At 40.3% G+C, this 11,826-nt stretch overlaps 1 protein-coding gene across 2 annotated transcripts in view; it reads right to left on the bottom strand.

Moving 5' to 3' along the window:
- Positions 1–1,957: 1,957 nt before the first annotated feature.
- The window catches only part of rhobtb4 (Rho related BTB domain containing 4), a 43,326-nt gene continuing 33,457 nt past the window's right edge, over positions 1,958–11,826 (bottom strand). For both annotated transcript variants that reach the window (XM_088418983.1, XM_088418976.1), the window contains 6 exons: positions 11,484–11,703; positions 10,474–10,592; positions 8,469–8,619; positions 8,293–8,381; positions 8,099–8,204; positions 1,958–7,121 (listed from right to left, as the gene is read on the bottom strand). In XM_088418983.1, the coding sequence (XP_088275109.1) occupies positions 6,943–7,121; positions 8,099–8,204; positions 8,293–8,381; positions 8,469–8,619; positions 10,474–10,592; positions 11,484–11,703 (864 nt within the window). In that variant the 3' untranslated portion in view covers positions 1,958–6,942. The remainder of the gene's footprint in view (positions 7,122–8,098; positions 8,205–8,292; positions 8,382–8,468; positions 8,620–10,473; positions 10,593–11,483; positions 11,704–11,826) is intronic.

Here is an 11,826-nt window from a genome sequence, read left to right as displayed (position 1 = left end):
ATTCTGCAGACAGATCAATGAAACCGGATTAATGAAGCAAGATAACACTTAATCCCTCTTTTGTATACAATCTCTTTCCCTGTCAAATGAGAATTTCCATGGCAACTACATGAACAACAACAGTTTTGGAAGATCACCCTCAATTGGAAGAGAGACGTATAATCGTACGTACTAACGTAGCAATAAATCTTTGGCGTCTTGTACTTTTCGTGCTATTTGTATTTAATGAGGTCTGCTGAAGAAAGTGGATTACAGTATTTGCAAAATTCCGTGCAGGTGATTTTCAGAGCTCTCTTTGTTGGAGATAGGCTATAATGGCATAGTGTCAGTGTTTTTTTGTTATCTCAGCAATTCAGAAGCTCTCCCAACAGCCTGACTCACAGTTTCAAAATTGTTCATGTTCTTGCAGCAAGCGGACCCAAACATGTCTTTATAGACTGGCGTTGTCCAAAAAGTCCTTGTAAAGGGAAGTAGTGCGTTTTAGGAAGAACCAGAGTGTCTAGTCTAAGCCTCCTCAGTCAATGGATTCAAAGCACTGTAATAGCGAGCAACAATATCAAAATATGGAATGTCCTTTGTATTGTGAATGCTGTACGTCATGAATGCATGTTCAAATCAAGCATTTCCCTTTTTTGGTTCCTCGCCCTGAAAGTTAAAACTTTTTCATCTGCTGCTGAGTCAACCGCTGATAATGGAAGACAGATGGGGTGATGTCACAGTCCCAGATGTGTGCGGGGTGTGAGTGCACGAGGACGCCGTCATTGTAACATATAACTCAGTCCAATTTTCAAAAACGCAGGCACATTAAAGACGCCGAGGTGGCGGCCGCGGACAGTGAATAAATAATGAGTACATCTTTTCATCAACCAAATATAAACATGGCCAAAGTACTTAGAAGTTTAGGTAAAAAAAAGAACTTCAAATGTATATTCTTGAAAAAGTTACTTTAGTAGGCCTACTGAATTGCCTGATGCTGTCCCTGAACTGCATTAGAACACGTCAGCAATAATTCCACATCCCGAAACCACTACCTCTCCTTCACCCATCTTAAAATGATGTTTATCTACCACATCTACCACATCACAGAGGCATCGCTATGGCGCCTTGATTCAAAGTCCTACCTCACCATGTGCTCCAGTCAATGTGTCATCACTTCAAAGAGTCTCTTTTTTCCCTTGACTCAGTCTCATTCAGAAACTTTGGTGTGTGTGTGTGTGTGTGTGTGTGTGTGTGTGTGTGTATATGTGTGTGTGTATGTGTGTGTGTGTGTGTGTGTGTGTGTGTGTGTGTGCGTGTGTGTGTGTGTGCGCGCGTGTGCGTGCAAATGTGTCTAATACTGCGGCCAATGAGTGTCAGTTAAGAAATGAGCGAATTAATTTGAAACAAAACACCCAATGCAAGGTTCACAGGTTTAATTTGCCCCCTTGTCTTAATGACTCGTTTTTTCCACTAGAGAACACTGCTGCACAAATTTTGGACCAAGTGGTTGGTATAAAGCATGGCGCGACATCGGAGCAAGGAGGCGCTATAGTCCTGTCAGAAATACGTGCAGCCCATTAGTGTACATTACAATTTAAATAGTTTTTATTCATTTTAGGACGACAAAATCAAGGGGAAAGAAGCCATCCTGTTTAAATCCAATCTCTACTTCCGTGTCTGTTGTGTATCTGTTCCCGGTTTGTGTGGGATTTTGGTCAAATGTTTTGTACAAGTGATAACTTGTACTTTTCTCAAATATTTTTGACCATTGTGAGAGACATTTGAATCAAACATGTCAAATATATTTGGTCCCAGAAACAGAAAATGCAAGCTTAGTTGAATGTTAAAATGTTGCGATATGCCTTATTTTAACTTTTTTTTTCAACAACAAAAAAATACTACATATACAATATATCATATGTAGGCTACTGTTAGATGTACATCATGTTTGTAGTGAAGTAATAACTCCGGAGACAAGTTCAAAAGATGAACAGTTTTAATAAAATCAATGTCAAACATCAAAATACTGAAATGGCAAAAAAAAAAAAAAAAAAGAAAATTTTGTACAAATCATATTGGTTAAAAAATATTACAAACCGTTTCAAAACATCTTTGCAAACAGTAGCAAACATTCTGATTGTTTAATTTTCTTTTTTTCTTCTTCTTGTTGAAAGCCCTTAACAGTCATGAGTGAAGGTGGTACATGTGCTCTTCTGTTTTTATGGTAATACGCATGAGCAGTGGAGGTTAATAAAAGTCACATGGAAATAAAAGTGCACAACAATACTATTCAGTCCACTCAATCCTCCGAAGCTCAAATATTACATCCATCTCCTCAAATATTGGACTTCACACTTTGCATAACAACATTTTAAAGCATCATATTATACATAGTTGTCACCGTGAATGTTTGCATTAAATCCTACGTGATGATTCACACTGCAGCTGGATAATGGTGCAGTATACAGAAACACTGAATGTGGAGTAATGAGAACAAGTGAAAACATTAATCAGATGAGTTCTGATTGGAAAAAGCTTGTAATATAAAGATTTCAGCGTATTGATCACAAAAGGTTTCACTAGAGGCTACATAATCGAAAGTGCAGGCACCTAACAAAGAGTGCAGAGACCTCATTTGAGAACTGCTGGTGTGCAGGGTTCTTTCACAATTCAACTGTTGCGTAAATTGAGGAGTTAAAGACATTAAAAAAACAAAACTTGTGTCATCGCTGCTGCTATACTTTGCAAAAAATACTCCAAGCTGCTTAACGTTACTTTTGCTTGTGAATACATTTTGGCTTAATAGACTTGGAAGAGGAGCATGGTAGTTGTGGTCAGCCTGTACAGGGCTACTTGTGTGAACGTTTCACTGAAGGCACATGAACAGAGACACACCCAACAAAGTTTTTGCGCCCATACTCCAATGTGAAAGTAAAAATGATGCGATGAAAACAAAAAACTAAACATGACATCTGTGCGTACACTGTACAGTGTTACTTTGGCCTGTCACATCACCGTAGTGATGGCTGGCTGACACCTTTTTGTCTCCAATTTAGGATTGTCACTCACATGCAACAAGCATTTCATTTGAGCATAATGAAGTGACGTTTAAGACTTGATTGAAATAAATTCTCTCCTCTACCCCAAGAGGAAATGCAGAAACAAGCATGTTTTCACAAAATTACACCACTGTTAATGGCATGTAAACCCCAATTGTACTTGCCATTCAACCATTAATATATCTTAAAAAAAAGTATAGTAAAAGTCGGGAGTCTACTGTCATTTTTTTGGGTGAACCTGATCAAACATTCTCATGACCCCTGCTTTAGAATGTATGCAGTATCATAAAACATCTGCAATGTTTCTTTGAAACAGGACAACACCCTGCGTTAATTATGTATAAACTGCAATAATATTACAATATAAAACCTGTTGATTGCCTCTTCGTTTTTGAAGCATGTTTATAAATGTCCCTGCATATTAATATTTTTCTGACCGTCAAATACGTTTTTAAATGCACAGAGTGTAAGTTATCCGTGTACAAAAGTTTGAGCTTTTAAATAGCCGGTTAATTTAGACCAGTGTGAAAATGTGTGCTACGATCATCAGGAACAGGTCAGCTAAGCACAGAAAAGAACGACTTAAAAAAAAAAAAAAGGCTTTCCTAAGCAAAGTGACAATATTCTACAACATGAAATGGCTGCCCCCTACCAACACAACAGTATTTATCTTACAGTTATCTGCCTGACACACTTTTGAAATCACAAGCACTCTATGGCCTTGTGTCCATGGCGTGAGTCTTCCTCCATCCAAATAATCCACATAGCAATAATCTGGGGCCTTGTGGCGATTGCAGAGATGAATTCAAAGTCATCTGTTTTGAAAAAGTTCAGACTCTACTGTGGGCTTGAGCCCAACCTATTTTATAGTAACGGCCAACAACCCAGATGGTGACTCATTTTGTCCAATATAAGGCACATGGACCGAGAGAAGTGGCTAATGAGGCCATACCAACAATTAATAAGACAAATAGTAACCATCAAAATCCTGTTCCGTTGCAAAATCTCTTGGTCACCTTTCTTGAGTCCCAAAAGCACTCAACTGAGAAAAGTATCAGCAATCCCAGGCCACGTTTGCCTTTTATTTCACTTTTTTTTTCACACTGAAAAATTGCCTTGGTTCTCACTTGGCTCTCGTGAGATCCAATTCGGATTCTATTTCAGGACTTCATCGCAGCTCCCGTGGAAAACAAGGACTTATGACCCACACGACTGAAACCACCCGGCCAACTATCACATTTTCTAGTTAACGCGCAAAAAAAACAATAAAAATAAAAATACCTCTTCGTCGGCAAGTCTTGTTTTTAACGTGATCACTGAAAGCCCCCAAATAAGCAACATTAGTTCAAACTTGCGCGTGTACATCAAAAAACATGGTGCTGAATTCAATGAAAATTAACTCCCAAGCACTGTGTGGTAAATAAGAATACTACTCATTCTTAAAATAATTGACTTTTTTTTTTCTTTTAAACACACAGTAAGCATTTGTTCAACTGAATGACCTTCTTGGTAACCTGTTGCACTTTTCATTGAAGAGAAACACTGAATACACTTGAATGTGTGTGTGTGTGTGTGTGTGTTGCATTGTTGTCTTGAGCACCATTTTGGAATCCAGCAAAAGGAACGGAAGGCAAAGTGAATTTTTTTTCTTTTCCTCCTGAGGAGGGATTCGAACACCATTACATGCCTTGTTCTACAACCCACTAGACCACCGCGTCACAACAAGATACAAGGGAAGCAGGAATGAAGCAAAGTGGGGAAGAAAGAGAATCAATCACAGCTTTGGTATTCAGAGTATGAACACAGTTCATAAATGCACTCAATAAAATGTTGCATGTGCTCTTGCTTCCACTTAACACTGCTCACTATACTGTACATACTGTACCGAGCAAAGGAGTACTCGGGTCACATCGGAAAAAAAGAAATGAAAGTGCAAACATAAGTCAATGATTTATTTTTTTGAATAGATCTCTACTGAAACCCCAAAACAGGATGCTTTATGTTTAATATTTTTCTGTGGATAAATATTTTATAATTATTTCTTTTTGAGAACAAGTCTGACACGTTATATTGATTTTTCTTTTTTTTGTAGAACAATGTTTATTCATAATTATTTCTTTTTGATAACAGATTTTTCTATGATCCAAAAGAGGACACTTTAGGTTGATTATTGTTTTGTGGACCAATACAAATGAAGTTTTAAAGAGTCTAAACTTTCATAAATTAGACACTGATGGCATGTTTTAAGTCTTTTTCTTTTTTTTTAAATAACGCAAAAATGCTTTGCACTGGTTAATTGGTACTTGGCTGAAAAGATATTTCATAGGGGGTACATCACTGAAAAAAGGTTGAGAACAACTGGTATACAGTATCTTCAGAAAGTCAAAAAGAAAAAAAAAGTGGACTACAGTGAGGGCACATAATCACATGTGCCTATTTTGTGATTTTGTTTTACATATTCACTTCATTGCTGAAAAACCTTTCTATCAACCTTTGTATCAAGAACTCATGCTAGAGTCACGGCATGCTCCCACATTTATATGGAAATTGGAAGTGCTTTGTGGCCAATTTGTGACAACTACTGTATAAGCAATTAGAAATATGTCAATTACCCATAGATTTTATATTAATGTGTGTAAATATAACAACACTACATAACACTTTAGTGTGGAAATAGAGTACAGCCAAAATGTGGGACAAATCTTATCATCTAATGCATTTTCTATTTTCATGACTATTTACATTGTAGATTCTCACTTATGGACAACTGTTAAAATTGTATTTTGGCAAGAACCAATCAGCAAATTAAAGAAAAACAAGTAGCCATCATTAATCTAAGAGATTAAATGAATAGGTGTGTCCAAACCGTTGGTCTCTCATGTATAATTTGCTCAGTGTGGCCCGAATACTCCTTATACAAACTAGCGAAATCAAACAGGCTTAAAAAGTGTTACTGTGTAGTTGTCGGGGCCCTGAGCAGTGCTGCCCCCAGTGGTGCAGTGGTGTAAAGGCAGGCTTGCTGAGGCGCTTCCATGCAGCCTAGTGGCGGTGATGGACGTTACAGATGCATTTGTTTCATACTGTATCCGTCAATCCTCCAAAAAGAGGTGTCAAGTAAGGCTCCTTATCCCCGTCAACGCAATTGAGTGGTCACTTAGAAAGTCTATAGTGCATTTTGGCGAGTCGTCAAGGTGAGTTTTTTTTTTCTTTTCTATTTTGGAGGAGGGGTGGGGTGAAGGGTGCAGGATGGAGACAAACTGGAACTGTTGTTAACTGGTTTGTTGTCAACTTGAAAACTGTGCTCCATTACAACAGTCAAGACAATCATAGACACTTTCTTGATGGGTGTCGAATGAGAGTCGTGTAAAAAGGTGCAAGGGATTTAATTGAAAAAAAAAAAAAGCACGTCTCATATCAAAATACTTACATTGTGTCAATTCCTGGATATCCAGTGCTGGTCGTAGACAGGTAGATTTTGAGCAAAGGGTCTGTGTGTGCAAGCTAACAGTCTGTGTAGAAGTGAAGGCAGAAGTGAGCCTCGTCCACAACTCCCCAAGTCAAAGAAAAACAAAAGTGAAGCTGATCAAGACGGCAGATGGAAACCAGTAGAGACTGACAGCCCTTGCTCCCGGTCCAATCACACAATGGACGGGGTGACGCTCTCTTGGATGGGCGGGAGACCAAGGATGTGTGCTCCTGCCCCCCCCCACTCCCCCAACCAACCCCCTGTGGGTCCGGGAAGCACTTTGCTCTAACGACGCCATCGCGTAGGGGTGACTTCTCTCCTGCGGTAGTAAAGAGGCACAATACAGTACATTCCCTCAGAAGACTCAAAAGTCAGATCTGCATCAAGAGAGAGTGAGGGGGGGTGGGGGTGACCAACTGGAACTTCTTCAATTGACGCCTAGGAGACATGCGGCGAAGAGGACGGATGTCTCCAGAAGCACCAGCCTCGCTTGGTGTGCTGCTTGCGCAAGATCTCTTCCTCATGCTCGCGCTCCTTCTGTGAGCGCAAGTAGCGGTCCTCCTCCTTCAGAAACCAAACGGGAGGCCAGCGCTGCTTCTCAAAGTGCCTCTGGTTGTCTGCATGGTGCCACATAAGTGCACAGAGTTATTCACCCTACTCTTCACATTCCATGCATGCATAGCACATGGGTTAATTTCGACCCACGACAAAAATATGCACATAATAAGTAGGTGTTCGAAAATGTATAATTGGGGGGGGCAATGTCCTGCCCAAGTGTGCGAAAATATAGCAGCAACTGTACAAAAGAAGATGTTTTTGTGCATTTTGAGTCTATATTCATCACGTTTTAGGGTGGATGAAGGACATCTTGGGCATTTTTTTTTTTTTTTTATTCTTGTGAGGTGATGAAGTGGGTCAAACATGACCTCAACTGCGTGTAAGGGTACAGTGGGTGGTGGGTGCAAATGAAGCCCACCTACCCAGTCTTGGCTGAGGAACCCTGCTACGTGTGCCTGAACTCTATAAATAGAGCTTTTTACTGCACATCCACAGGGGCAAAACTATCTTCAGGATGTCTTTGTGACTCGTTCTAAATTTGAAAATAAAAGATACTGATTGCACCCCATACCCGTAGAATAAAGTTCAAAGTTTGGCCGATTATGGAAATCAGTTGTGTTGTTTTTGCATTTGTCTTGCTGTCTTGCTCAATAAGTGATTGTTTTGAATTGTGGGAGGTGATAAGCGTTTCTTAAGCAGTATAAAACTGTAGGCCAGTGTTAACTGAAGTTCAGTTGAAGGGGAAGTCGTACCACGAATATCTACCCATTTTTATCCATCACAGGCTACGGCCATTTTGCCACTTGTTGTCAACTGAAAATTACATCATAAGCACCTAAAAGCTCAACCCGCAAATGTCACATGCTCAAATCCAGAAAATAGATGAGCAGTGAATAACTTGCCAGTGTAAAACCAATCTTTGTAGAAAAAAAAATATTCTGTGAAAATCCGTGAAAACAAAAAGGTAAACGAAGCATCATTGCCAGTTGTTAGTCGGACAGATTAATGTCAACAAAGGCGGAATGTGTGCTTTTACCTGGTGACATGGCCTTCATGTCTTTGGGGAACTTGCGGCAGATGCTGTTATAGTTAGTGCAGATGTGATGGAGACACCAGGATGAAAGTTGCTTGGCATTGTGAAACTGACAGTAGGAACAAATTGGTAGAAAATGTAACAAACACAGCTTTATCAAACCGCCGGTCTGCACTCAAACATTCCATTAAACTGACCTGGGCAAGCTCCAAATAGGCCAAGACGTGGCCATCTATGTCAAGTCCTTTAACAGCCATTTGCAGGAGCTCATCAACAGCGTGCTGCTCTGAAAACAGACACACACGTATGCACATTACTATTTGCCATCTCTTGCCTTTTCCTACCGTTGAGGGTAGCTACAAACAATTCGTACCGGTAAGGGCAACCAGGCGTGGCAAACAAAGACGGTTGGCCACCACTATAAGTTCAATGGCCTCCAGATCGGGACAAGGTGTCAGCATGGCACAGTACAGGAACTCCAGGACACCTCGCATACATGCGGTACTCGTGGCCGGGATGGACACCTGCATAATGAGGAGAAATAAACAGAAGAGTTGGAAGCAGCAAAATTCCAATACTGCTTTCATTATGGACCAAAATGTCAGGCAAACTTTGCAGAGATATGCTAGTGCTCACCTTGTGAATTTCTACTGTCTTCACCAATGTCACTACAAGCCGAAGCAATGACTTGTGGATGCCGCAAGTCAATCAGAACCCATTTAGGCAAATAGTACATACAAACAAGCTAAGCCCTTTTTAATTACTGCCCCTCGGGCTATGCAGCACAACCGGAAACGATCTACTGATGAAAGAGGCGACGGGAACCCTGACCAGAGCCACTGAGCATACCTACTGAGGACCTCTTCAACTTGGATTTCTCCTAGCAATTAAGAGAATGTCAGCTTGGCAAGACCTCTCGTTATGACTAAAAGTCACAACACTGAGACCAGGGTGGTCTCAAGAGGTTGGAGCCCCAGCTGAGGCCATGGAATATTAATGAGGTTGCTTTTCCATTCATGGCTTGTAAGTGTAGGCACTGTATTGGAAGGGGGGGGGAGGGGCTTAAAATAAGTCTACCCACCTCTTCAAAATCAAGATTGTGATGCAATTGGTATAAAAAAAAAAAAAGAGATAAAACTGTTTCCATCATTATTGTAACATATGAAAGTTTGGCTTAATCAGAGGCACTATCCATGGTGATGGGCTTGCACTGATAGCAATTTATCCATCTGACAGTGATTGGATCGTTTTGAAAATAGCCCCACTCCTTGCTACAACGGCACAATTGAGTTTTTATGACTGCTTTAAAAGAACAATTATAGCTGACTACATTTTCACACATCCCGTCATATCTATAGATAATCAGCAATTAATTGGTTTAGAATTCAAATCCATTGTTAACACTGTTGCGCACAGATGGTGTCAAGTCATGATATCACACAGCGGAATGTGTGAAGTTAAAAATATAGAGAAGGAAGTGTGACATGAGTTTGAAAATAGAACATGAGCTGATCACAAGCTACTTTCACAGTTTGAGGCTTTTTTTCCCCGAAGGGGATGCACCACTCCAACCTAGAATTTGAGTGTTATTTGCCGTCATCTCACCTACTGATTTATATGCACTATCACTAACAACTCCATTGTGGCTCTTTCCAAAACAGAATTACTCTCTGCCTCAAAAATAATTTTCACAAGGGCTTACACTACAACAAAAAACATTGACCAAGACCCATTTATACAACTTGGAAGAAAAAAACAAAAGCACGTTTGGTTGCTTTTGTGAAGGTCTAAATTTGCAGATTTAAATCAAGGCCTGGTTCTGGAGGGTCAAGTGACCCAAGTTTCCCCTCAACGAGGGGAAGGGAACCCCATCACAAGTGAAAAGCAGAATTTTGAGCAGAGATTGAACTGCTTTGATATGGGAGAGATGAGAGTTCAGCTTGGGGTAACGATTAAATTGTTTTTAGGTGAAAGTTTGGTTTTGCAACTATAGTCTGGAATATTCTGAATGTAGCTGGAGAATTGGTCCAAACATGGGGTGAACATTGCCTCCAATGCACATATCCGTAAAGCTGAATTTAAAATGATTTTAAGAACTGTTGTATGGAGCAGAGCACAGCATATGTCTAATTTGTATTACAATTTGATGGTCACTGCAATTGCATAAACCAGCACCCTGCCACTAGTATAATATTTTTAGTTGTCAGAAAAAGATCTGCACAGTTGATAACAAATGTCTGCAGAGTATGTGCTTTGTCGTAATACCGGCACTATACACTATACACTGTCATCTTTTGTCTAGCTAATTAAAATAATCAACGAGTGCAAATTGCTTAAATGTGACTAAAAATCAGGCCATTGAGATTGTTGAGCCTCACCTCCTCAATGTAGCTTTCCATAAAAGAGCCACGGAACATGGCTGCCATCCAGTCACAGCTGGAGATGAGCAGGGGCTTGTGGGCCGGGAGGAAGCCGTCATCCAGCCGGAACACAACATCTAAAACCGGGGTGGGAAAAGAGCATTCATCTCGTGGAATGCCACAGAAGCCCAAGCTACAGAGGGGGAAAGACGGACAAGGCAGACAAAGGCAGAGACAGACAGACAGACACACACACACAGAGACATAGAGACACATGTAGACAAACAGAAAGGTAAATTGACAGAGGGACAAAACAGCTTTTGAAAGTAAGGGAAGGAGAACAGACATAAGGTATAGAAAATGGTGCAAACCGTGTATTAAACATGTGTTGATATTAATCAAAACAACCGTGATAGCGTAGTCATTTAATTGTATCACGTCTGACAAATAAAATAGTGTAATCTCATTGATCTCTCGAATTAAGTTCTTAATAGATTGAGTTTATCGTTGGGAAATATTCATCAAATAACTATTCGTCCAGTAAGCGCTTGCTAGCATGATGCGAAGTGCTGCCATCATTATGATAACGATGACTGAGAATGAACACAAAGGAGTGACTGGGAGACAGGCTGTGTTGAGACACAGCAGATGCATGACATTGGCTGTGATAGCATGCAAACACAACAGCTTAGGGGGACAGACAACACGACACAAACAATGACCAAGAAGACACGCAGTAACTGAAACAAGGCAACCAAGCAGACTGAAGTGTCAGTTAGTCATCAAGTCATTTGATGACTTATTCACCACAAAATACAAAAAATGCATTATTTTCTGGTAGTAATACAATGTTAAATATACAGTACAGTGATGCCAAATGTACACTTAAGTGTACATTGTTGAAGACTGAAAAAAATGCTGAGTTCACTTTTGCATTTGTTACGCTCAAACATTAACAGATGCATACATGGAAAACATTAGCGGCGTCATTTGTGCAAGTGAATGGTTAGTTAGCACAGAGGGATTACCAGCAAAGGTGCCTTTGTTAAGACACTCCTTGATACGGTTGGCTCTGCGGACATGGAAGGCCTTGGTAATCTCCTGGTTCATAAAACTCTCCCTGTTCAGCACATTGGCCACCATCATCCGCAGGTCGAACACTTCAAGTAGCTCAGCGATGGTGGCCACCTGCATCAGATCTCCTCGACCTTCATCCAAGCTGCCAGTATACAAATACTGCAGTACGGCCTGGAACAAGAACAGGAGGTCAAACAAATTTATCGCAAAAGATGCCAAGACTGAAACCTTGAGTTCAAATTGACCATCTTTTTCAAACTGTGTACCATTTTTTTCTCACAGTTTGCAGGGTCC

This window comes from Hippichthys cyanospilos, chromosome 1 (assembly GCF_059441005.1).
Source record: "Hippichthys cyanospilos isolate Australia breed blue-spotted pipefish chromosome 1, RoL_Hcya_1.0, whole genome shotgun sequence".
Classification (NCBI taxonomy): Eukaryota; Metazoa; Chordata; class Actinopteri; order Syngnathiformes; family Syngnathidae; genus Hippichthys; species Hippichthys cyanospilos.
The sequence above is the reverse complement of the archived record's forward strand: the minus strand, read 5'-3'. Positions and strand labels throughout refer to the sequence as shown.